We start from the raw sequence: 26,283 nt of genomic DNA, 5'->3' as shown, positions 1-26,283 counted from the left end.
CTTCCCCAGTTCTTACCCAAGTTCCTACTGGCCAAACTTCTATTCTCTCTTAAAAAAAAAATATGGCCGGGCGTGGTGGCTCATGCCTGTAATCCCAGCACTTTGGGAGGCCGAGGCAGGCGGATCATGAGGTCAGGAGATCGAGACCATCCTAGCTAACACGGTGAAACCCATCTCTACTAAAAATACAAAAAAGTAGCTGGGCGTGGTGGCAGGTGCCTATAGTCCCAGCTACTTGGGAGGCTGAGGCAGGAGAATGGCGTGAACCCGGGAGGCGGAGCTTGCAGTGAGCCGAGATCGTGCCACTGCATTCCAGCCTGGGCAATAGAGTGAGACTCCATCTCAAAACAAAACAAAACAAAACAAACAAAAAAAAATTGGTAAAATATATATAATGAAATTTACCATTTCAGCCATTTGAGGTGTACAATTCAGTGTAAGTGTACTTAATGCACATTCACAAGTCATACAGTAATCATTACCACCATTCATCTCAGAACCTTTCCATTTTTACAAACCGAAACTGTGTACTCGTTAAACACTAACACTCACTCCCTCCAGACCCCTGCCCCTGGCAGCCAGCATTCTACTTTCTGCCTCAGTGCATTCTACTACTTTAGGTTCCTTGTACCAATGGAATCATGCAATATTTGTTCTTTTTTGTCTGGCTTTATTTAGCATAATATCTTCAAGGATCGTCCGTGTTGTAGTATGTGTCAGAATTTCCTTCTCCTTCTTCTTTTTTTTTTTTTTTTGTTGGAGCCTTGCTCTGTTGCCCAGTTTGCTGGAGTATAGTAAGTAGCGCTGTCTCAGCTCACCACAACCTCTGCCTCCTGGGTTCAAGCGATTCTCCTGTCTCAGCCTCCCGAGTAGCTGGGACTATAGGCATGCGCCACCATGCCCGGCTAATTTTTGTATTTTTAGTAGAGACGTGGTTTCACTATGTTGGCCAGGCTGGTCTCGAACCCCTGACCTTGTGATCCGCCCGCCTCGGCCTCCCAAAGTGCTGCGATTACAGGCGTGAGCAAACGCGCCCGGCCCAGAATTTTCTTCTTTTTAAAGGCTGAACAATATTTTTGAGGGTATGTAGAGCCCATATTTTGTTTATTCCCATGACAGTTGGGTGTCTTCCACTTATGGGCTATTGTGAATGGTACTGCTGTGAATATGAAGATATAAATACTTGTTTTTTCCACTTTTAGTTCTTTTGGGGCATATACCCAGAAGGACAATGCTGGATCATATGATAATTCTATGTTTAATTTTTTTTTAGGAACCATCAGAGGGTTTTCCATAGAGGCTATGCCCTGTTGCATTTCCACTAGCAATGCACACGAGGTCCATTTTCTCCACCATCCTTCCACATCCTCGCCAATGCCACAGCCTTGCCAGTGCTGGCTTTTTATTTATTTTTATTTATTTATTTTTTGAGATAGAGTCTCGCTTTGTCACCCAGTCTGGAGTGCAGCAGTGTGATCTTGGCTCACTGCAGCCTCCACCTCCCAGGTTCAAGTGATTCTCCTGCCTCAGCTTCCCAAGTAGCTGGGATTACAGGCATGCGCCACCGTGCCTGGCTAATGTTTGTATTTTTAGTAGAGGCAGGGTTTCACCATGTTGGCCAGGCTGGTCTCGAGCTCCTGGCCTCAAGTGATCTGCCCGCCTTGGCCTCCCAAAGTGCTGGGAGTACAGGCGTGAGCCACTGTGCCCGGCCAATGCTGGCTTTTTAAATTAGAGAAAAGGTATACAGCTTTAATTGTATACATGGGGAGAACCAGAGAGTGATTACCACCCCCTTTTTTCATATATATATATATGTATAGTAATTTTATTAGTTTTTGTAGGGACAGTATCTTACTGTCTTGCCCAGTCTGGTCTCAAATTCCTTGCCCTAAGTGATCCTCCCACCTTGGCCTCCCAAAGTGCTGGGAGTACAGGCCTGGCCTCCTTTTTTCTGTTTTCATAATTGCCATCCTAATGGGTGTGAAGTGGTGTCTCATGTGGTTTTGTTCTCTTCTCTCTAGAAGTTTCAGAATTGTTTTCAAAAAGCCGTTCATGAGCCCCCTACTTGGTTCAGCTGGACTGTGCCCCTCCTGTAGTCCTGAGTTCTTCTTCCATCAAATCTATGTATGGAACTACCTGTTTTCTTTTTTCTTTTTCTTTTTTTTTGAAATGGAGTCTGCTCTGTTGCCCATGCTGGAGTGCAGTGGCGCAATCTCGGCTCCCTGCAGCCTATGCCTCCTGGGTTCAAGTGATTCTCCTCCTTCAGCCTCCTGAGTAGCTGCGATTACAGGCGCACATCACCATGCCTGGCTAAGTTTTATATTTTTAGTAGAGATGGGGTTTCATCATATTGGGCAGGCTGGTCTCGAACTACTGACTTCAGGTGATCCGCCTGCCTTGGCCTCCCAAAGTGTTAGGATTATAGGCTCATCCTTGTAGCTCTAATGTCTTGCCTGGCCACCTGCACAGTAGAGGCCACCAAAGGACTGCATTCAAAATAACCACTTGAAGACCCTGACTTCAGAACACGCTGCTCATTTTCCTGGGAAGCCAAACCCCTACTCTCAGCAGTCTGTATGCATCTTCAGTCAGTGGGAAGCCGTTGGTGGTAATATACCCACAACTGTAAAATGAGAGAGACCGACTTCCTTGATCTTCAGTGGGGATTTTTGAAAATGGTTGATTGCACTCAAAGCAGAATTTGTATTTTGCTTCATTGGGTCACCTTGGTTAACAATTTCATTTCTGTAGAAAATTAATTTTGGAGGAAGCTGCATGTGCCAGGGGAGCCCTGGGTCCATCATTTTGATGGTGAGGGGAAGTCCGGTTCCTCACTCGCCCATCCCTGCTTTCAGTTCCCTGTTGGTGATTTTCTTTTGTATTCATGCACGTGCAAATCAGCTGCTTTTGGTAAGGGAAGCCTTGGAAGGCTCTGCTAAAGGTGCAGAGAAAATGCAGAGCTCGGTTGAAGGTGAAAAAAGTGGTTGACAACTGGCAGAAAGAAGCTGGCCTTAGGGAGGAAGTCAGAAGCCAGGGTGCTGTACCCCTTGGGCTGTGTGTTAACTCCTGGGTCACTGGATCACGGGGATGTCCACAGGGTCCCTCGGGGGTGGGTTCTTGACACTCAGGGTGGCAGGGACCTGGGCCAGTGGCTGTTTACTAAGGGGTATGAATGTGTCCCAGCATATTAAGATCTAGTGGAGCTGGACTGATACCTATTGGCCGAATGTGACCTCTGCGTGTTTCAAAGGTGTTTAATCCTGATGTCTCATAAATTAAGACTCAGGCCTGTAATCCCAGCACTTTGGGAGGCTGCGGTGGGTGGATCACTTGAGGTCTGGAGTTCGAGACCAGCCTGGCCAACATGGTGAAACCCCGTCTCCATTAAAAATACAAACATTAGCTGGGCATGGTGGCAGGCACCTGTAATTCCAGCTACTTGGGAGGCTGAGGCAGGAGAATCGCTTGAACCAGGAGGCGGAGGTTTCAGTGAGCCGAGACCGGGCCCTGGCACTCCAGCCTGGGCGACAGAGCAAGACTCCACCTCAAAAAAAAAAGTACGAAAGACTCAGTTTGGCCTCTGAGTTGTCAGTTTTTAGATCACAGTTATCCAGCCTGAGTTCCGTGGGTCCTTTGCTTTGCTCCTTTCAGAATGTAAATGACTCTTCAGCTCATGATGGGGTATGCCCCTAAAAGGAAGTGACATACAAGTTTTAGAAGTCCTTCTTAGAAATTTCCCCCTTTTTTTTTTTTTTTTTGTTTAAATAAGAGACAGGGTCTTGCTCTGTTGCCAGGTTAGAGTGCAGTGGTGCAATCATGGCTCTCTGCAGCCTTGAACTTCCTGGCTCAAGCGATCCTCCCACTTCGGCCTCTCAAGTAGCTGGGACTGCACATGCACATCACCATGCCTGGTTAATTTATTTCCTACTCTTTAATAAAGGAGGTGGTATGCTGTAAACTCTTGTAGGATGCGGGTATGTTATGCTGAGCCCTGGTTCTGGAAGGCAGTCTTGTGGCTAGTTGGAAGATGGTAGAGTGACAGAGCTCAGCCCCTTGTTGGAACTCTCCTCTGCCAATCCATTTGTGCCTTGCAGTCAGGCTGATTCAGTTTGGGATGTGACAGATTTGGGAGCACTTGTATTCACTGAGTTCTCAGGCTGGCACATGAGTGAACTTGGTTTACCTTTGTTCCTGGCATGGCTGATACCATGTGTGGCTGATTCTGTTAGAGTGTGCCCTCAGATTCATCCCTCTGTCTTCTTTGGCTTTGATAGAACCCAGATTTTGCTTGAGGCTGTGGTATGTACTCCTTTATCTCGGTGAGGGATTAAGCCAGTTTTAGTTTTGTTCTTTGCTTTCTCTGCTCCCTTGTGATTTTCTGGAATTACCTGTTCTTTCCTGATAAAAGGGGTAATAAAGCTGGCTTCATCCCGTTCCCTTTCTTCTTGCTCAATTGTAAATGAGATGCCCAGAGTTAGGACGGTCCTCTGGGACAGCGAGGTCAAAAGGTTGGAGATTTTGGCCTGACATAGCCTTTGTATCACTGGCCTATTTCCAGACTAGCCTAGCTCCATGGGGTTGGATTTTCTTTGTGTGTGGTTTTTTTTTGTTTTGTTTTGTTTTTAGAGACAGGGCCTTGCTCTGTTAACTAGGCTGGAGTGCAGTGGTGCAATCATAGCTCATACAGCCTCAAACTCCTGGGGTCCAGCCATCCTCCTGCCTCCGCCTCCCAAGTAGCTGGGACTACAGGTGTGTGCCACCACACTCGGCTCCTTGTAGTTGGGTTTTCTGTTTCCTTTTTTAAGAGATGGGTTCTTACTATGTTGCCCAGGCTGGTCCTGGGTTTCCTGTTTTTTTTCTTTTTTTTTTTTTTTGAGACAGAGTCTTGCTCTGTTGCCCAGGCTGGAGTGCAGTGGCACCATCTTGGCTCACTGCCAGCTCCACCTCCCGGATTCACGCCATTCTCCTGCCTCTGCCTCCCAAGTAGCTGGGACTACACGTGCCCGCCACCACACCTGGCTAATTTTTTGTATTTTTAGTAGAGATGGGGTTTCACCGTGTTAGCCAGGATGGTCTCGATCTCCTGACCTCGTGATCCACCTGCCTCGGCCTCCCAAAGTGCTGGGATTACAGGCGGGGGCCACTGCGCCCGGTGGGTTTTCTGTTTTTTTTTGTTGTTGTTGTTGAGCAATGCTTTGTTTGTTTTGGGGCAGTGTTGTCACGTTGATGAGACACCCCTCACCCCCCATGGCTGTGGAGCACAGGTGTCGCTCAGCACCTGGTGTGTTCTTGGTCTTCTATAGATGATTGTCAGATGACTGAAGAACATGCCCTGTCTCACTGCGTTATTTCCTGTGGTTGCAAATGATAGAAAATTCTTTAGATTGATTTAAGAAAAAAAAAGATGAAGGACATTTATTTATTGACTCAAGTAACTAAGAAATCATCTTGGAGTTGAGCTGGATTCAGGGGGCCTGCCTTCTCCCAAATCTGTCTCCATCTGTCGTCCCTCAGCACCGCTTCTCTGTGGTTGGGTGTCTTTCCGGGTGGGGTCTCTCTACATGATGGGGTGGAAAATGGCCTCAAGTAGCTCCAGGTTTCCAGGATGATGAGAGATCCCACTTCTAGAACGGGGTCGGCACACTCCCTCCTTACGGGTCATATTATAGGGTTTGTGAGCCACGCGATCTCCATCGCAGTGACTCAGCTCTGCCACTGGAGCAGAAACTCAGCCACAGACCATATGGGAGCAAATGGGTGTGGCTGCGTTCCAGGAACACTGTGCTTACAAAAACAGTTTGGAGGCCAAATTTGACCCCCAGGCCATTGTTTGCTGACCTCAGCTCCTGGAGGAGACAAGGCCTCTTTTCTGGTGGCTCTGGTAGAACTTGTGCGAAGGGACCCTGTGGTCCAGGGCTGAGACTGGGGTGAGGTTAGTGAGACGCTCACTTTGGCCACAAAATTGAAGGCGGTACCAAAAAACTTATCAGTCAAGATAAATACTATTTTTATCTAATATTAAAAAAAATGAAAGTTGCATATGCCGTGGTTCTGGCCAGTTAATTGCCTGCCCTGGGTTAGCTGTCCACCCCTGCAGTAGGGGGAGGTTAGGATAGTGCTGAAGGATCCCAGTGGAATGTGTTTCCCATAGGAAAGAGGGGTGCTCTTACTAGAAGAAAGGGAAAGGGACCAGGCTCGGTGGCTTACGCCTGTAATCCCAGTGCTTTGGGAGGCTGATGCTGGATGATCATTTGATTCTAGGAGTTCAAAACTAACTTGAGTAACATAGTAAGACCCTCGTCTCTACAGAAAAGAAAAAAAAAAAAGAAAATTAGCTGTGTATGGTGATGTACACCTGTAGTCCCAGCTACTCATGAGCCTGAGATGGGAAAATCGCTTGAGCCCAGGAGTTCAAGACTGCAGTGAACTATGATCGTGCCACTGTGCTCTAGCCTGGGCGACAGAGTGAGACCTTGTCCCCACCCCGCCCCTGAAAAACAAAACAAAACAAACCCCAAACAAGGAAAAGGAATGCTGTTTGGTGCAAGTGTAGTAGTGATATTAATAGCTGGTTTTCATTGAGCACCAATTATATGCCAGGTATGTTAATAACTATGGCTAACATTTATTCACTGCATTTATTGGATACACTTTACGTGTATTCCTATTTCTCATTTTTCCCTCATAGCAATCTATACACGTAGGTACTGTTCTCCCCACTGTACAGATGAAGAAACTAGAGGACAAAATAAGTTTCCCAAGGTCACACAGTGCCTGAACTAGAATTTGGGACAAGGTTTTTGTCTTCCTTGTGGTCCCCAAGGTATGAATTCTTGGGCATCGGTGATAGTTAAGGCTTGGTAGAAACTTTCCCAAAAGCCTGGTGCTGTTAGTCATCCTCTGTTAACAGGTGTCCCAGGGCAGCTCTTCTCAACACCCCTTCCTGGCACTTGTTCTTGTTGGCATTCGGCTTTCAGGTGTTTGGAGAACCAGAAGCCCTTGCCCTCTTTTTGACTTAACCCCATGTTTCAAAGCAGATTGTGTATATCCCTAAATTAAATCATGGACACCGCAGGCGCTAATTGGCAGGCGAGCTGCACTTTAATAGACCGCATTAATTCTGGCGGTGGAAGCGGAACCCTGCTGGGATAATTCCTATCATCATCAGTATCACCCTGACAAGCTTTAAAAGGATTCTGTAGCAGTAAGCAATTTGCAGAATTGAAAGGTGAAAACACACTTTAAAGCGTTCATGTAGATTCAAGGTCGGAGGGAGTTGATTGCATTTTTCCAGACAGGCTGCAGGTGAGAGTCACTCGATTGGAAATGTGACGGACATACAGACAATGGTCTGGGGTATTTCAAAACACGTTGTTGGCCGGCTGGCCCAGGGCATTGTTGTCGCCAGATTCCCCGTCCTGGTTTCTGAGTGAGGCGGAGAGTGGAAGGAAGGCTGTTTTGTACAGTTGTGTGGATTAGACTGATCGGATGAGCTTGGGAAGTGGATTAGTTTGACATTTAGGGATTGAGATAGAAGATAGTCTTGAGGGACCTGCCCTCTTGCTGGTTTTTGTTATTTCTGGGAAGTTTATTCTAAATGATCCCAGTGATTGGCTTGATCCACTAATACTTATGCACACTCATACAGATGTATACATTTAGATGCTGCTAACACAAAAAGGAACCCACGCGAATGCCCTCTGCTATGAAGGGAATTAATTATTAAGCAAATGCTGGTTGGTCATCATGGACTGGGCACTGTGCTCGGTGCTTTCCTTCCCTTTCTAGTTACCCCAGTAACCCTGGGCGATTCTGTACTTTTGTGTTGATTTTATGGGAGAGGATTTTCACGCTTAGCATGGTTGAGTGACTTGCTGAAGGTCATTTGGTTGAATGGACTTTTTCTCTGTTTGTCCTGCCTGCTAGACTGGAAGCCCCTTAGGGATGAGTTCTTGTTGTCTCTAGCTGGTGACGCATAGCCTAGCTTGGTTCACAGCTCCCAGGAAGAATGCAGTGGATCCTAGTGAAGTTGAATTGAAACGTTAGAGTGAACTTAACTAGCCTGCCATGCAGTTTCTGGAGATGGGTGTACTTGCCTGCTTCTGGAAGGCACGTTCAAAGCCTTTGTCACATTTCAGAGAGGACTGTGAGCCTGTTTAGCTCCTAGATTGGAAGCCAGGTCCGACTGCAAAGACTCAGCTTCCCCCACTTGGAATATTAAACAGTTGTGAACGTGATCATTTTGAAGAAGGCCAAGTCCCCTCATTTTGCAGGGCAGTGTGATTTAGTGGTTTGCAGTGAGCTCTGGGGTCCCTTTCTGCCATACTGTTTACTAACTGTGTTGCTGGGCGAGTCGCTTCACTTGTCCTGGCTTCAGACCTTGTCTTTCACATGGAGATGGCCTTGGTTGTGATGATATCAGATGTAAAGTGTTTACTGCAATGGCTGGTACATAGTTAATACTCAGTAAATAGTAGTTGTTGTTGCTGCTGTTATTATTGCCAGCATGAAAAAATGTTGAAGAGCCAATGTTAAGTGAAGAAAATTGATCACAAAATTATGTATACACTAGCATTACAACTATGAAAAAATCTGGGGTTGGGCATGGTGGCTCCCGACTGTAATCCTAGCACTTTGGGAATCTCAGGCAAGAGGATCGCTTGAAGCCAGGAGTTTGGTACCAGCCTGCGCAACATAGCAGAACCTCATCTCTACAAATAAATAAAAATTAAAAAATTAACTGGGCATGGGGTTGCGTGCCTGTGTCTCAGCTACTCGAGAGGCCGAGACAGGAGGATCACTTGAGCCCAGGACGTTGAGGCTGCAGTGAGCTCCAGCCTGGGTGACAGAGGGAGAGGCCCCGTCTCAAAAATAAATAAATAATAATTAATTTAAAATGTATATTAAAAAATTTAAAAATCTGTGTACATGTGGATAAAAAGTGGTGGGATGTGAGGAGATACAAGTAGTTGTAGGAATGACTGTCTTAGGGATAAAAACAAACTTTCTTAGGTTTCCCATAAAACCTTAAATCTGTTCCTATCCTCAGACTGAGTAATTCGACATGTGGAAATCTTTCCTAGGGAACTAGGAATGAGGACAATTATTTATGTATAGGGGTGTTCTTTACTGTACAGAGGGAAAGTTGACCATGTGCCATGCCCTTAGCAGTAGGGAAATAGTTATGTTTTACTGGGAAGCCATCAGAAATCATCTTTGAAAGACTTTTAATTGTAACAGGAAAATGTTCATGCTGTAGACAAGAAAATAAATGAATCAGGATACAAAATTACACATATAAATATGTATGCATATACACTCATACAATATGATGTGGTTTTATTTATTTATTTTTTGAGACAGAGTGGAGTGTAGTGGCGTGATCTCGGCTCTCTGCAACGTCTGCCTCCTGCGTTCAAGCGATTCTCCTGCCTCAGCCTCCCAAGTAGCTGGGACTACAGGCGTGCGCCACCATGCCCAGCTAATTTTTGTATTTTTAGTAGAGACAGGGTTTCACCATTTTGACCAGGATGGTCTCGATCTCTTGACCTCGTGATCTGCCTGCCTTAGCCTCCCAAAGTGCTGGGATTATAGGCGTGAGCTAATGCGCCAGCCTATTTTTTTTGTTTTGTTTTTTTTTTTTGAGACAGAGTCTTGCTCTGTCGCCCAGGCTGGAGTACAGTGGTGCGATCTTGGCTCACTGCAACCTCTGCCTCCAGGGTTCAAGTGATTCTCCTGCCTCAGCCTCCCGTGTAGCTGGGATGACAGGCTCCTGCCACCATACCTGGCTCATTATTGTATTTTTAGTAGAGATGGGGTTTCACCATGTTGGCCAGGCTGGTCTCGAACCCCTGACCTCAGATGATCTGCTCGCATCGGCCTCCTGGAGTGCTGGGATTACAGATGTGAGCCACTGTGCCTGGCCTGATGTGTTCTTTTCTTCTGGCTGCTGTAACAAATAAATACACAGTTGGTGGCTTTTAAACACTGTAATTTATTCTCCCACAGTTCTGGAGGCCAGAAGTCCCCAATCAGTTTCACTGGGCTAAAGTCAAGGTGACAGCAGGGCTGCTTCCTTCCGGAGGCTTCAGGGCCAAATCCGCTTCTGGCCCTTCCAGAGTCTGCTCGCTGCCCACCTTCCTTGGCTATGGCTGCTCCATTCTAGTCTTTGCTTCTCTGGTCACATCATGTCCTCCTCTTCTGTGTCAAATTTCTCTCTGCCTGCCTCTTATGAAGATCTTGTGATTACATCAGCCTCACAGGGGTTATGCAAGATAACCTCCCAATTTGCAGATCCTAACACAGTTGTATAGACTCTTTTACTATATCAGGTAATATTCAGAGAATTCTGGAGCTTAGGACGTCGATATCTTTGAGGATTATAATTCAGCCTACAGCAAATGTTGATTTTATTATAAAAAAGAAAAGTGCAGTAAAAAAGACTGAAAATTCTTGAAAATGTCAACATTGGTCTTTTCTGGATGCGAGGTTTTAGAGTCATTTTTATTTTTTATATACTCTTCTGTATCTCCCACCTTTTTTTCTTATTTCATTATTGTTTTTGAGGCTGAGTCTTGTTCTGTCACCAGGCCGGAGTGCAGTGGTGCAATCTCAGCTCACTGCAACCTCCGCCTCCTGGGTTTAAGTGATTCTCCTGCCTCAGCCTGCCCGGTAGGTGGGATTACAGGTGTGCACCACCATGCCCAGCTAATTTTTGCATTTTCAGTAGAGGTGGGGTTTTACTGTGTTGGCCAGGCTGGTCTTGAACTCCTATCCTCAAGTGATCTAACACATCAGCCTCCCAAGTGCTGGGATTACAGGCATGAGCCACCGTTCCCAGCCTCAATTTTTATTTTAGGTTCAGGGAGTACATGTGCAGGTTTGTTACCTGGGTACATTGTGTGATGCCGAGGTTTAGGGCACGATCGAACCCATCTCCCAGGTAGTGAACATCGTACCTGGCAGGTAGTTTTTCAGTCCATGCTCTCCTCCCTGTCTACTGTCTCTAGCAGTCCCCAGTGTCTGTTGTTTGCCATCTTTATGTGTGTGTGTACCCAGTGTTTAGCTTCCATTTATAAGTGAGACTATCCAGTATTTCGTTTTCTATTTCTGTGTAATTCGCTTAGGATAATGGCCTCCAGTCATTCATGTTGCTGCATAGGACACAATTTTGTTCTTTTTCATGGCTGCATACTGTTCCTTTGTGTAAATGTACCACATTTTGTTTATCCAGTCCACTATTGATGGGTATCTGGGTTGATTCCATGTCTTTGGTGTTATCTCCTACCTTTTCCATGCTAAGGGGATACTCTATTACAATCTCCAACATTGCCTAGAGGCTTTATGTGTTCCTCTCCCAGTGCTGAGTGCCTCAGGCTGAGTGCCAGGCGCCTGTGCCCTCTCTCCATAGAGCCCGTGTTCTGGTACTACGTGAAGGAGGTCCTCAACAAGCACGAGCTGCAGCGCTTCTACTCCCTGCGCCACATCGCCTCAGACGTGGGCCGGGGCCGCGCCTGGCTGCGCTGTGCCCTCAACGAACACTCCCTGGAGCGCTACCTGCACATGCTCCTGGCTGACCGCTGCAGGCTCAGGTACGTGGCCGGGATGGGACCTGAGATGGGATGGAGCAAGAGGTGAAGATCTTGGAGTCTGGAGTCAGACCACCTGGATTTTCATCCTAGTTCCCCGATCTGGGGCACGTGGACCTCCCTCTGACAGCTCCGGAGTGTTCTGCTGAGCTGTGGAGAAACTTGGGGGAGAATCATTGAGAGACTGCCTGTAAAGGGCTCGGCATGGCACTTGCATACAGCCAACTTGGATGTGGAGAGAGCTGTTGTCTTAGGACATAGCTTCCTCTTCACTTTCTGGAATTTTTTTTTTTTTAAAGACAGGGTCTTGCTTTGTTGCCCAAGTTGGAGTGCAGTGGCATGAACACGGGTCATTGCAGCCTGGACCTCCCTGGCTCAAGCAATCCTCCCACCTCAGCCTCCTGAGCAGCTGGGACCTTAAGCGTATGCCACCAGGCCTGGCTAATTAAAAAAATTTTTTTGTAGTGATGGGGTCTCAGTGTGTTGCCCAGGCTGGTCTTGAACTCCTAGGTTCAAGTAATCTTCCCGCCTCAGCCTCCCTAAGTGCTGGGATTACAGGTATGAGCTACCATGCCAGGCGCAGAATTTTAATTTGGGATTCTTGCATTCATTCAATCCCAAACGGGAAAAAACGTGGAAATTTTACATTGGGGAAGGAAGTCATTTTGTTTCTTTGTTTGTTTGTTTGTTTTTGAGATGGAGCCTCATGCTGTTGCCCAGGCTAGAGTGCACTGATGCTATTCTGGCTCACTGCAACTTCTGTCTCCCCAGTTCGAGTGATTCTCCTGCCTCAGCCTCCTGAGTAGCTGGGATTACAGGCGTGTGCCACCATACCCAGCTAATTTTTTTTTATTTTTAGTGGGTACAGGGTTTAATCATGTTGGCCAGGCTGGTCTCGAACTCCAGACCTCAGGTGATCCACCCGCCTAGGCCTCCCAAAGTGCTGGGGTTACAGGTGTGAGCCACTGTGCCTGGCTGTGGCCATTACTTTTGCTCTGAGGATGGTGGACTAGACATGTTGTTTTGTGTCCTTGAGTGATATGGAGTGACACTGATGAATCCTGTTCTGGTTCCTTAAGTAACTTCCCCATCAGCAACGCCCAGATCTTCAACAGTGAAATTTCACTGAATTCAATAAGTGGGCAGTTTGTGAGTAGTGTGGCGTGTTCCCTTGATTTTATATCTTGCCCTGTGTTCCCTAGTTCAGGTCTCCTCTTCTGCTTTATCTACTGCTGTGGTCACCTCTCTACTGGTGATGTCTCAGATCTTCTGGGATCGTGCACTGGGGCTCTTAAAAACACCTTAAAGTTCTCTGTTGCCTGTGGCTCCTTGTTCAATTGTATGGCAAGACTCTATGGTTCCAAAATGGGAGAGCTTGGGAGCCAGGAGGACTGACATGACACCTGTGTACTGCTCACGGTCGGAGTTTGGAGGCTGAGAATGTCTGGACCTCTAGGGCATTAACCAGCTTTAGTTAAGGAAAACACACTCCTGTTTCTTTGTTTCCTTTTTTTGGAGAAGAAGTCTCGCTTTTTTGCCTAGGCTGGAGTGTAGTGGTGCGATCTCGGCTCACTGTAACCTCGGCGTCCTGGGTTCAAGCAATTCTCCTGCCTCAGCCTCCCGAGTAGCTGGGTCTACCAGTGCCCGCCGCCATGCCTGGTTAATTTTTTGTATTTTTAGTAGAGACGGGGTTTTACCGTGTTAGCCAGGATGGTCTCAATCTCCTGACCTCGTGATCCTCCTGCCTCGGCCTCCCAAAGTGCTGGGATTACAGGCGTGAACTACTGTGTCTGGCCTACTCCTTTTTTTTGAAGTGAATTTCTGTGAAGCTCCTTCCAGCATATCATTTACGAGTAGTTCAGAGTTACATACTCAGTCTCAAAGTTGAAGTGACCAACAAGAAGAAGTGAGTCCAGCAGGTAAGAAGCACATTTGACATTACCTGGATCACCAGCCACTTCCCCAGCTGGATGTTGGGAAAACACATTCATTTAGATGCACGAAAACAGGCTCAGATTTTTAAAGGATCGTGATTTTAGGAATCAGGTGCAGTCAGAATGTCAGCTTGAGCATGTGGTTTGTACGTCTACTAACATTTTCTGGGAAAGTATATTGGAAATGCGCCTCTTCTTTCTTTCTGTTAGTTGTATTCAGTCACTTCAGTGGCTAATTTTTCCAGTCTCTCACTCAACTGCAGGTCATGTATCCCTGACTTTGCTTTAGTGAAACTGACTTTTTCCTTGATTAATTTAGAATTCAATGACCTGGCGGGGAAGTTATGGCATTGGGGATTTTTGGTTGCCATTGCTTAACAGGAAGTCAGAATGAGCTTGGAAGTTGGACTCGGGAGACCTGCTTTTAAGCCCTGGCTGGAGCATTTATTGGCCAGATGACCTTGGACAGGCCCTGTAGGCTTCCTTGACACCCCTACCCCAACTGCCATCTAGATTTGTGGAGCATTTTTAGTCTCCTAGCCTTTTCCAAGGATAATGTGGGCTTTCAGGTCTGTAACCTAGGCAGGCATTATATTATTATTATTATTATTTTGAGGTGGAGTCTCGCCTTTCGCCCAAGCTGGAGTACAGTGGCGCGATCTCTGCTCACCAAGCCTCTGGGTTCAAGCGATTCTCCTGCCTCAGCCTCCCGAGTAGCTGGGATTACAAGTGCCTGCCACCATGCCCGGCTAATTTTTTGTATTTTTAGTAGAGATGGGGTTTCACTGTGTTGGCCAGGCTGGTCTTGAACTCCTGACCTCAAGTGATCCTCCCACCCTGGCCTCCCAAAGTGCTGGGATTACAGGTGTGAGCCACCGTGCCTGGCCAATGCAGGCATTATATTAAGTGCTCTGGTTGATGAAGCCATAGAGGCTCTGTAATTTCTGTCTGAAATGGTCTCTTCTTGTATTAGGCAAATCAGGCGAGCCTTGCTGGCAGGCTTGGATTTCCTGTCTGTCTCTTGGGGACATTGCTTGAGTGGAAGTCACCCACCTGACTGCTGCCTTCTACTTTGCTGCTTTATAAATACATTTACATATCATGTCTATTTTAATACTCTAAAGCTGAAGGTCGGGGGGACCAGCAAGGAAGTTGTAGGATGTATGTGTTCAGTCTTCTGTTTGTAACCAGAAGCTTTAAACCAGCAGAGACCTCAGACAAATCATATCCGTCCTGGGGTGACCAGGTGCAGATCTTCCAGGGAGCCGTCTAATGGAATTTCCTGGTTAATGGACACAGAGAGCCATTGCTAAGAACGATTTCCTTTTCTCTTTCAATCTGCAGCACTTTTTATGAAGACTGGTCGTTTGTGATGGATGAAGAGAGGTCCAGTATGCTTCCTACCATGGCAGCGGGTAAGCCTGGCCCAGACCAGGGCCCCGGGCCTTGTGGCACATGGCAGAGGGGCTGCCTTGGGGCAGATCCACAGTGCCATGGAATGTTGTGATTCTTCTCTGTCCCTCAACAACTCAGTCACTTGCTGCCGTCCTTCTTTTACTAGCACTGAATGTTGGTTTTTTTATTTTTATTTCTTTAAAGACAGAGCCTCACTCTGTCACCCAGGCTGGAGTGCAGTGATGCAATCTCAGCTCACTGCAACCTCCGCCTCCTGGGTTCAAGTCGTTTTCCTGTCTCAACCTTATGAGAAGCTGGGATTACAGGCGCTTGCCACCACGCCCAGCTAATTTTTGTATTTTAATAGAGATAGAGTTTCACTGTGTTGGTCAGGCTGGTCTTGAACTCCTGGGCTCAAGTGATCCACCCGCCTTGGCCTCCCAAAGCGTTGGGATTGCAGGTGTGAGCCACCATGCCCGACCACAGTGTTGGGTCTATTTATCTAGAATGTGAGACCCTGGCAGAGAAAGCGAAGATTTGAAGGTTTTTAGTTGGGCTTTGGAGATGTAATATACATTGTGGGGAATTGGAGGTGGGAGGCCTACCTTTGAATCCTGCCTTTACCCCTTGCTACCTGGTGACCTGGGGCAGATGCCATAAGCTTTGCTGCCTTTTCTTTCCTCTCTGTGAGGTGGGAATCATGCTGTCTCAGCAGTCATCTTCATGGGGCTGTGAGAGAATCATGTGAGATCAGGAGTCGCACACATGATGAGTCAACATGGAGAGACCCTGGGTTGATGTTACTCGGTGGACTGTTACATTGTTCACCCTTTGACTCAAAGGGTGAAAGGTGGAATCAGCCGGACTGAAGTGGGCAACTTGCTTCCTCTTTCCAAGTTCTTTGTTGCCTCCTTTTTGTTTTTCCTTGAAAATTTATACTAAATCTCATATATCTGGGGTTATGTTAGTCCTGTCCATTGATGAGAAAAAGAATTTGACCATGATTTCCTTTGTAGATCATAAGATGCCCAGTGTAAGTTTCTGTCCACAGTAATGATGATGATGTTACCAGTGCACATTTGATGGTTTATGGAGCTGAGTGTTTTGTGAGTGATTGCCTTTAATACTTACAATCCTGTGAGGAAGATAATATTGTCCCCATCTTTCAGATAAGGCGACTGGAGTACAGGGAGATGATAAGTTGCTGGACCAAGGTCTTTTTTTTTTTCGAGATGGAGTTTCACTCTTGTTGCCCAGGCTGGAGTGCAATGGCATGATCTTGGCTCACCACAACCTCTGACTCCTGGGTTCAAGCGATTCTCCTGCTGCAGCCTCCTGAGTAGCTGGGATTATAGGCATGCACCACCACGCCCGGCTAATTTTGTATTTTTAGTAGAGATGGGGTTTCTCCATGTTGGTCAGGCTGGTCTCGAACTCCCGACCTCAGGTGATCCGCCTGTCTCAGCCTCCCAAAGTGCTGGGATTACAGGTGTGAGCCACTGTGCCCAGCCTGGATCAAGGTCTTGTAGCTAGTAGGTGGCAGTGCCGGGATTCACCCCCAGGCAGCCTGATCCCGGAACTTGTGCTTTTACCTCCTCCCAGTTGACTTCTTTTTCATATTCATCTTCCTGCCTGTTAGGGAGAGAATGTGACATGACTCAGCTTCCATGATAATGGATGTCTGCTGACCCCAGTTTCATGGAAGGTTTTTTTTTTTTTTTTTTTTTTTGAGGCAGAGTCTTGCTCTGTCACCCAGGCTGGAGTGCAGTGGCACAATCTTCGTTCCCGGCAACCTCCACGTGGGAGGTATTTTTATACCTGTTTAAGATCAACGTGTCTCCTCTTCTGTACTCTGTTGTCTGCAGCTGTCTTCTCTTGTTGGTGGTATGACTGCCCGTCAGCAAGCACTCCAGACTTTTCCCTTTTTTTGGGCAGGTCTGAACTCCATACTCTTTGCGATTAATATCGACAACAAGGATTTGAACGGGCAGAGTAAGTTTGCTCCCACCGTTTCAGACCTCTTAAAGGAGTCAACGCAGAATGTGACCTCCTTGCTGAAGGAGTCCACGCAAGGAGTGAGCAGCCTGTTCAGGGAGATCACAGCCTCCTCTGCCGTCTCCATCCTCATCAAACCTGAACAGGAGACCGACCCCTTGCCCGTCGTGTCCAGGAACGTCAGTGCTGGTGAGTGGGAACGGGTGCTCGAGGTGGAGCAGAGGGAATCAGAATGTGGCTGGTGGTGTGGACATACCTTGTCATCTGAAAGTCATTCCAAGGGGAATGGAGTCCCGTGCACATGCGTTTTCCATTTGTGTTTCTGTTTCTCATCCTTGTTCACTCTGAAAGGGCTCTGATGGCCTTACCTAGATGCAAGAATTGCCGGGTGGAAAAATGAACAGCTCAACCATAGCAAATGGAAAGTGAGGGTGTGAGAGACACCGGGAGCCAGATGACATTGATCCTCATTCATTCATTCCTTTATTTGTTCCTTCATCGTATTCTGTGTGTTAGGCGGTGAGCTGAATAGGAAAGACAGATTGCCAGCAGGTAGCCTGCAGTCTCCTTTGGGACGAGTGTGGGTGGGTAGTTCATGACAAAATGTATAATTTATGATCCTTAGGATAAAAGGGATGAAAGCCAAGCATAGACTGCTATGGGGAACATCTGCCATTGGGCTTGCTTCTGATTGGGGATGGCATTTAAGTAGGGGCCTCAGGAAAGAGAGGAGTTGTCACCTTAGACTCTAGGCTCTGGGGAGGCAAAAGAGAGTTGATTCAGGCTGGGCGTGGTGGCTCATGCCTGTAATCCTAGCACTTTGGGAGGCTGAGGCAGGAGGATCACTTGAGTTCAAGGGTTCTAGACCAGCCTGGGCAATGTAGTGAGACCCTGTCTCAATTTTTTAACTTTTTTTTTTTTTTTTTTTTTGAGACAGGGTCTCACTCTATTGCCCGGGTTGGAGTGCAGTGGCATGATCTCAGCTCACTGCAACCTCCACCTCCCAGGTTCAAGCAATTCTCCTGCCTCAACCTCCCGAGTAGGTAGGACTACAAGCATGTGCCAACATGCCTAGTTTCTTTTTGTATTTTTAGCAGAGACAGGGTTTCCCCATGTTGGCCAGGCTGGTCTTGAACTCCTGACCTCAGGTGATCTTCCTGCCCTGGCCTCTCAAAGTGCTAGGATTACAGGCGTGAGCCACTGTGCCCAGCCTGTTTTTAAAAAATCTTAATTAAAAAATTAAATATAAAAAAAGAAAGTTGATTCAGTTAAGATTAATTTGGTGAGAAGTTTTCAATACCCTTTGATTCCTTTGGGACATTAAGATGTTACTATAGCAAAATTGGAAATTTTGTTGTAGTATGTATGTGTATATATGTAGAGACAGGGTCTTGCCATTTTGCCCAGGCTGGTCTTGAACTCCTGGCCTCAAGTGATCCTCCTACCTTGGCCTCCCAAAGTGCTGGGATTACAGGTGTGAGCCACTGCATCTGGTTGAAATTGGAAATTTTGGGCTTAAGTACTTAGTATTCTCAAATCTCTTAAACAAGGCAGTAACTGTGGCCATCCCTTTGGAATTATTGATGGTGAAAGTGCAGAGTCCCACGGTGTCTTTGGTACACAGTGGCCTTGTCTGTCTTGCCCTGTGCTTCTCCAGCAGAGACCCTGCATGAACCTTGTAGGAGACAGGGCTGTTGACGGCTTTGTGTAACAAAGGCACTGAAATTTCTACACCCACAGGAGTAGCAGTCCCACCCATTTTTGGAACTCTGCTTTTGAGGTGATCTCAGAGTTGTGCTATACCAGTGAGGCCTCACCGCATCACACATTGGTTTAGACAGATTGGGTTTTTGGAATTGGCTCAAAGTGTCTTACATCCAAGTGTGATGATTAAAATAGGGGCACAAAGTGTCTTCTCTGAGTGCTGGTCACCAAGGCAGGCTTGATTTCTTTTTCAGTTAGCATTTGCTATATAACAAGTGATTTAAAAATGTAGTGGCTTAAAACCACCACAGTTCATTACTTTTTTGTGTGGGTTGGCATGGTGGCTCTTCTGCTGGGCTCCTTCGGCTCACTCATGGGAGCTCATGGTTAGATTGGAAGATCCAAGATAGCCCCATCCACATGTCTGGAATCAGTGCTGGGGCAGCTCAGGTTCTACTCATGGCCTCTCATCCTCTAGTCGGCTGAACTGGCTTCTTTATGTATGGGGTCAGGGCCACTGTCCAGGAGAGCAAAGGTAAAGCTGAGACCTTTTAACGCCTAGCTACTAGAACTCACACAGTGTTATTTCTGCCACTTTTTTTTTTTTTTGAGACAGAGTCTCGCTCTGTTACCCAGACTGGAGTGCAATGGCACAGTCTCGGCTCACTGCAACCTCTGCCTCCTGCGTTCAAGAAATTCTCCTGCCTCAGCCTCCCAAGTAGCTGGGATTACAGGCACCTGCCACCACGCCCAACTAATTTTTTTTTTTTTGTATTTTTAGTAGAGACGAGGTTTCACCATGTTTGCCAGGCTGGTCTTGAACTCCTGACCTCGGGTGATCCACCCGCCTTGACCTTTCAAAGTGCTGGGATTATAGGCGTGAGCCACCACGCCCGGCCCTTTCTGCCATATTCTTTTGGTAAAAGCAGGGCATGGTGGCTCATGCCTATAATCCCAGCAATTTAGGAGGCTGAGGTGGGAGTATTGCTTGAGGCCAGGAGTTTTGAGACTAGCCTGGGCAGCACAGCAAGACCTCATCTCTAAAAATAATAATAAAATTAGCTGGATTTTGTGGCATGCACCTGTAGTCCCAGCTACTCGGGAGGCTGAGGCCAGACGATTGTTTGATCCCAGGAAATTGAGGTTACAGTGAGCTATGATTGCACCATTATACTCCAGCCCGGGCAATAGAGCGAGACGCCCCAACTCTTAAAAAAAAAAAAAAAAGCAGAGCACTACGCCAGCCAGATTCAAGAGGGTGCAGAAATAGACATCACCTCTGGCTGGGAAGAGCCACAAAGACCCATTGCAAAGGGGCATTGCACAGGAATGGCAGGAATTTGAGGCTGCTCAACACTTGACTATACCCCCAGCTGATTTTCCAGGTCACAATATTTTCCAAAGTGAAGCATTGAAGATCATTTCGGTAATGGTAGCATCCTTTGCATCAAAGTGACTGCTTAGAAGGAACAGTTTCAAGGTGTGCTCTGTGGTGTGTTTATTTAAATCAGAGGCAGAGGCCTGCATCCATTCTGCTCAATCTTCTGTACACAGATTTTCACTGAGGATTTTAAAAAGTCTGAATTCATGTTACAGTATATTTCTTACTAGAATAGTATTTTCCATAACTTTGAGGTGAGTTGGTTCCATCATCTTTTTGTGTTGCCTACTTTTTCTTATACTGTATCTTTTTTTGCCAGATGCCAAATGCAAAAAGGAACGGAAGAAGAAAAAGAAAGTGACCAACATTATCTCATTTGATGATGAGGAAGATGAGCAGAACTCTGGGGACGTTTTTAAAAAGACACCTGGGGCAGGGGAGAGCTCAGAGGACAACTCCGACCGCTCCTCTGTCAATATCATGTCTGCCTTTGAAAGCCCCTTCGGGCCAAATTCCAATGGAAGTCAGAGCAGCAACTCATGGAAAATTGATTCCCTGTCTTTGAACGGGGAGTTTGGGTACCAGAAGCTTGATGTGAAAAGCATTGATGATGAAGATGTGGATGAAAACGAAGATGATGTGTATGGAAACTCCTCAGGAAGGAAGCACAGGGGCCACTCGGAGTCGCCTGAGAAGTAAGTTCCCCTCACACTTCTTTGTGTGTGTGTGTGTGTGTAAGGTGGAGTCTCACCGTCCCCCAGGCTGGAGTGCCGTGGCGTGATCTCAGCTCACTGCAACCTCCACCTGCCTGGTTCAAGCTATTCTCCTGCCTCAGCCTCCCGAGTAGCTGGGATTACAGGCACCTGTCACCATACCCAGCTAATTTTTGTATTTTTAGCAGAGATGGGGTTTCACCATATTGGCCAGGCTGGTCTCAAACTCCTGACCTCAAGTGATCCGCCTGCCTTGGCATCCCAAAATGCTAGGTTTACAGGCATGAGCCACCACGCCCAGCCTCCCCTTGTGCTTTTAATGAGGGGGTTAAGTTCACCGTTTTCTCTTTCTATGGTATTGGGTGAAATAGGGCTGCAAGTTTTATATTTGCCCAGGGTATCATTCATTCTTCAGGTGTTGATTTAGGAGTGTTATTTGGAAGGAGTGTTATTTGCTCTTCCCCTGAGAACTGAAAGAGGGGAAGGGAGTACATTTGAGGGCACTTAATACAAAGTTAATGTCAGAATGTGTGCCTTGAAATTCTTGCTTTATACATACATCTGTCATTTTCATTTCACAGGGTTCACAGGGTTTCACAGTCTGATGAGACTGTGCCTATTATTGTTTTTTCATTTTTACTCTGGATTTTCCTTGCATCTGACTTGCCACTAGCACAGGAAGCTCAGGACGAAGGCAGGGTTAGGAGAATAGTTGTGGTATGGTGACTTCTGTGTTTATCTGCAGGGGTGTGAATAGTCATAACTTGCCTGCACCTGCTGCCTTAACAGTGGAGTTGTCCGGGCGCACTGGCTCACACCTGTAATCCCAGCACTTTGGGACACCAAGGTGGGTGGATCACCTGAGGTCAGGAGTTCGAGACCAGCCTGACCAACATGGTGAAACCCCTTCTGTACTAAAAAAATACAAAATTAGCCAGGCATGGTGGTGCATGCCTGTAACTCCAGATACTTGGGATGCTGGGGCAGGAGAATCCCTTGAATATGGGAAGCGGAGCCAAGATGACGCCATTGCACTCCAGCCTGGGGCAACAAGAGAGAAAGTCCTTCTCAAAAAAAAAAAAAAAAAAAAAAAAATCCCAAAATACCCCAAATAAGCTAGTTACCTTTTAGGCTTTGTGGTGCACAGTGCCCTCCTAATCATGACTACTGCAAAATCCAGTCCATTAAAGTGTAAAATGAGGCCAGGTGCAGTGGTTCATGCCTGTAATCCCAGCACTTTGGGAGGCTGAGTTGGGAGGATTGCTTAAGGCCAGGAGTTTGATACCAGCCTGGGCAACACAGCAAGACTCCGTCTCTACAAAAAAAAAAAAAGTGTAAAATGAATATACAGAAATGTATCTTTCTATCTGACCTAAATCTTATGGTATTGTTTAGGCTGCAGTATACTTTTAGCTCTAAGATTTTCGTTTTCATGTTGTTATAATATTAGGGTTTTTTTTTTTTTCTGATGAGACTGTGCCTATTATTGTTTTTTATTTTTACTCTAGTCCTCATCTGCATGGGTACTTGTACTAGTAGTGTTACCTTATTGATCATCTGAGATATGCCAGGTGCTGCAGGTGATTTATACACTGTATTGTAAGACTTCTAGCAGCCCTGTGAGGTTCGTGGGTATCACCTCCATTTTACAGACAGAAGAACGGGATTCCATAGAGAGGCAAGATTTGTGAAAGCCATTGGCTAAATTGAGATTTGGATTCAGATATGCTGTAATCCAAAGCTTATACTGTCAGTTTTTTTTTTTTTTTTTTTTTTTTTGAGACAGAGTCTTGCTCTATCGGCCAGGCTGGGGTGCAGTGGCGCTATCTCGGCTCACTGCAAGCTCCGCCTTCTGAGTTCATGCCATTCTCCTGCCTCAGCCTCCCGAGTAGCTGGGACTACAGGCGCCCGCCACCACGCCTGGCTAATTTTTTGTATTTTTAGTAGGGATGGGGTTTCACCGTGTTAGCCAGGTTGGTCTTGATCTCCTGACCTCGTGATCCACCCGCTTTGGCCTCCCAAAGTGCTAGGATTACAAGCGTGAGCCACCGCGCCCAGCCTTTTTTTGTTCGTTTGTTTTGAGATGGAGTCTTGCTCTGTCACCCAGGCTGAAGCACAATGGTGCCGTCTCGGGTCACTGCAACCTCTGCTTCCAGGGTTCAAGTGATTCTCCTGCCTCAGCCTCCCGAGTAGCTGGGATTACAGATGCCCACCACCACGCCTGGCTAATTTTTGTATTTTTAGTAGAGACAGGGTTTCACCATGTTGGCCAGGCTGGTCTCGAGCTCCTGACCTCGTGATCTGCCCGCCTCGGCCTCCCAAAGTGCTGGGATTACAGGCATGAGCCACTGTGCCCGGCTATTCTGTCAAATGTTTTTCATGTTTCTACATAATTATGAATATTGATTTGTTGATGTGATGGTTAATTTTGTGTGTCAGCTTAACTGGGCTGTGGGATGCCCAGATTGAACATTACTTCTGCTTCTGGGTGGATCAGTGAGGATGTTTCTGGGTGAGGGTAGAGTTTGATTTGGTGGACTGAGTAAAGGAGATAGCCCTCCCCAGTGTCGGTGGACCTCATCCAGTCCATTGAGGGCCTGAACAGAGCAACAAGTGAAGGCAGGGAAGTATTCTTTCCTTTCCGCCTGCTAGCTTCAGCTGGGACGTGGGTTTTCGGCCCTGGGCCAGGGACTGCCACCATCTGCTCTCCTGGTTCTCAGGCTTCAGACTTGGACTTCACCACACCACCAGCTTTCCTGTCACCACACCACCAGCTTTCCTGGGTCTTCAGCTTGTGGACTGAGGATCATGGGACTTCTTGATCCCTGCAGTCGTGTGGACCAGTTCCTCAATATAAACCTGTATTTGTATCTCTCTGTCTGTCTGTCTCCATGCACACACCCCTTGGTTCCATTTCTCCACAGAACCCTGGCTAATGCAGTTGCCTTTCAGTCAGATCAACATGTTATGACTTGTGAAATGCTTCCCCTTTTGTTGGGTATTTAGGTTGATGGTTTTTGTTTTTGCTTTTTGTTATCAGTGGATCTCAAATGAGTATTTTCACACGCAAGATTTTTTTCCTACAACTGAACTATTTGTTAGGGCAGCTTTTCAGCAGCCTTGTTCTTGCTCATAGGGTATGAATGTTTTTGTACCTGGTATCCAAGTCTTGTGACCTGCTGTGTTATTCAGGGCTTTCTAGAGAAACAGAACCAGTGGGGCGAGGCTGAAGCGGACGTTCTGTGTGTGGATGTGTGTAGTTCCTTCTCTGTCCTGGGCTCTATTTTTGCCTCAATTTCTACCTCTGTCTCTACCTCTAACTCCATCTCTGTCTGTCTCTGTTTCTGTGTGTCTGCTTCCTTTCTTTTTTTTTTTTTTTTTTTTTTTGAGATAGAGTCTTGCTTTGTCACCCAGGCTGGAGTACAGTGGCACGATCTCGGCTCACTGCAACCTCTGTCTCCTGGGTTTAAGCGATTCTTGTGTCTCAGCCTCTCGAGTAGCTGGGATTACAGGTACCTCCCACACCCAGCTAACTTTTGTGTTTTTAGTGGAGATGGGGTTTTACCCTGTTGGCCAGGCTAGTCTCAAACTCCTGACCTCAAATGATCCACCCACCTCAGCCTCCCAGAATGCTGGGATTACAGGCATGAGCCACCGTGCACGGTCTTCTCTTGATTTATTTTAAGGAATTGGCTCATGTGATTGTGGGGCTGGGAAGTCCAAAATCCGCAGGGTAGGCGTGTGGACTGGAGACCCAGGGAAGAGTTGCAGTTCAGGTCCAGAGGCAATCTGCTGGCGGAATTTCTTCTTCCTTTGGAAGGTCTGTCTTATTCCTATTGAGGCCTTGCACTGCTTGCATGAAGCCCACCCACATTATGCAGTGTAATCTGGTTCACCCAAAATCTACTGATTTAAGTGTTAATCTCATCTGATAGAAACATCTAGAATAATGTTTGACCAAATATCTGGGTATTGTGGCCCAGCCAAATTGACACATACAATTAACCCTCATAAGTGCCTTTATTCTTTTTTTTCTGGAACAGAGTCTTACTCCATGGCCCCGATTGTAGTGCAGTGGTGTGATCTCAGTTCACTGCAACCTCCGCTCCCGGGTTTAAGCGATTCTCCTGCCTCAGCCTCCAGAGTAGGTGGGACTATAGGAGTGTGCCACCGCACCCGGCTAATTTTTGTATTTTTAGTAGAGATGGGGTTTCACCATGTTGGCCAGGCCGGTATTGAACTCCTCAAGTGATCCACCTGCTTCAGCCTCCCAAAGTGCTGGGATTGCAGGCATGAGCCTCTGCAGCTGGCCACGTGCCTTTACTTTGTAATCTGGGCCTTTGAGGAGTTGCTGCTTGCTGATGCCACTGAGTGTAGCCCCATGGGTGAGGCTGGTGTGTGAGCCAAGGCAGCCCCCAGCATTGTGATGTGTAAATGCCCAACACAGTGCAGGGTGACCTTCGCTTGGCCTGGGCCCTCTGAAGCCAGAGGGCCTCCTGCAGACTCTGGACAGCTCTCCCGGGCATTAAGAGGGATCTTGATTGACGCTTCCACGGAGCAGCCTGGGGAAGACACAGCGGAGTGATGGGATGGCCTGCTGAGTAATGCTTTGATTTTGATTCTAAGCTAGTGTTCACAGGGAAGGTCGAGGGGGCTGGTTCACAGCAGATGTGTGAGGGGAATGTGGCCAGACCAGGAGAAGCTCACTGTGGATTGCCACAGCGTTTGGCAGAGTCTGCTGCCCTGTTGTCTTTAAGATCCTCTGTTGGTCAAAGTTAGGCTTACTCCTTGGTTTACTGGTCATTAACCCATTCTTTGATGTCTGAAGAAGTCTTGTTTCTTCTGCCTCAGTATTTATCATAAGTATTAGCTTTGCTTTTTGTATTTTTCTTTACAAGGGATAGTATTTTTATTACAGTGAGGGTTTGTTCTTTTGTTCTTTTTTTTTTTTTTTTTTTTTTTTTTGATACAGGTCTTGCTCTGTCATCCAGGCCGGAGTGCAGTGGCCTGATCACACCCTTAATTCAGGGAACTCCTAGTGTCAAGTGATCTCCCTGCCTCAGCCTCCTGAGTAGCTAGGACTATAGGTGCATGCCACCACGCCCAGCTAATTTTTTATAGAAATGGGGTCTCAAGGCATTGCCTAGGTTGGTCTTGACTTCCTGGCCTCAAGTGATCCTCCCATGTTGGCCTCCCTGAGTGCTGGGATTACAGGCATGGGCCACTGCACCAGGCCCAGATCGGGCTTTTTAAATCACTTTATATGTGCTCTATGATACTGGTAGGGAAGTAGGGGGAAACATAATTCAGAAAGGACTACAAACATATGCTGCGTCTCGCTATTCTGCATCTCACTAGCAGTTAAGCAAATGCAAAGTGAAACAAGATTCCATATTTTGCCCATCGTATTTGTGGAGACCTTGGGTTGGCGCCCTGGTGGAAGGGAAAGATCTTACTGTCAGTGGGTCCTCAGTTCCAGACACATCCCATAGCATCCACTTGGTGTCTGTGGGATGAATGAGGCTGCAGGGGTGGTGCACAGGGGCTGGCCTCGTAGACAGCTGGAAGCAGTT

At 46.9% G+C, this 26,283-nt stretch overlaps 1 protein-coding gene across 11 annotated transcripts in view; it reads left to right on the top strand.

Annotated features, from left to right (window-relative positions):
• The window catches only part of SNX29 (sorting nexin 29), a 584,658-nt gene that overhangs the window by 52,616 nt on the left and 505,759 nt on the right, over nucleotides 1-26,283 (top strand). For all 11 annotated transcript variants that reach the window (XM_063717589.1, XM_063717588.1, XM_054534732.2 and 8 more), the window contains 4 exons: nucleotides 11,411-11,591; nucleotides 14,867-14,937; nucleotides 16,853-17,101; nucleotides 20,317-20,692. In XM_063717589.1, the coding sequence (XP_063573659.1) occupies nucleotides 11,411-11,591; nucleotides 14,867-14,937; nucleotides 16,853-17,101; nucleotides 20,317-20,692 (877 nt within the window). The remainder of the gene's footprint in view (nucleotides 1-11,410; nucleotides 11,592-14,866; nucleotides 14,938-16,852; nucleotides 17,102-20,316; nucleotides 20,693-26,283) is intronic.

The sequence above is a fragment of the Pongo abelii genome, chromosome 18 (genome assembly GCF_028885655.2).
Source record: "Pongo abelii isolate AG06213 chromosome 18, NHGRI_mPonAbe1-v2.0_pri, whole genome shotgun sequence".
NCBI classification, from domain to species: Eukaryota; Metazoa; Chordata; class Mammalia; order Primates; family Hominidae; genus Pongo; species Pongo abelii.
Note: the sequence above shows the minus strand (reverse complement) of the source record. Positions and strands in the feature narration are given on the sequence as shown.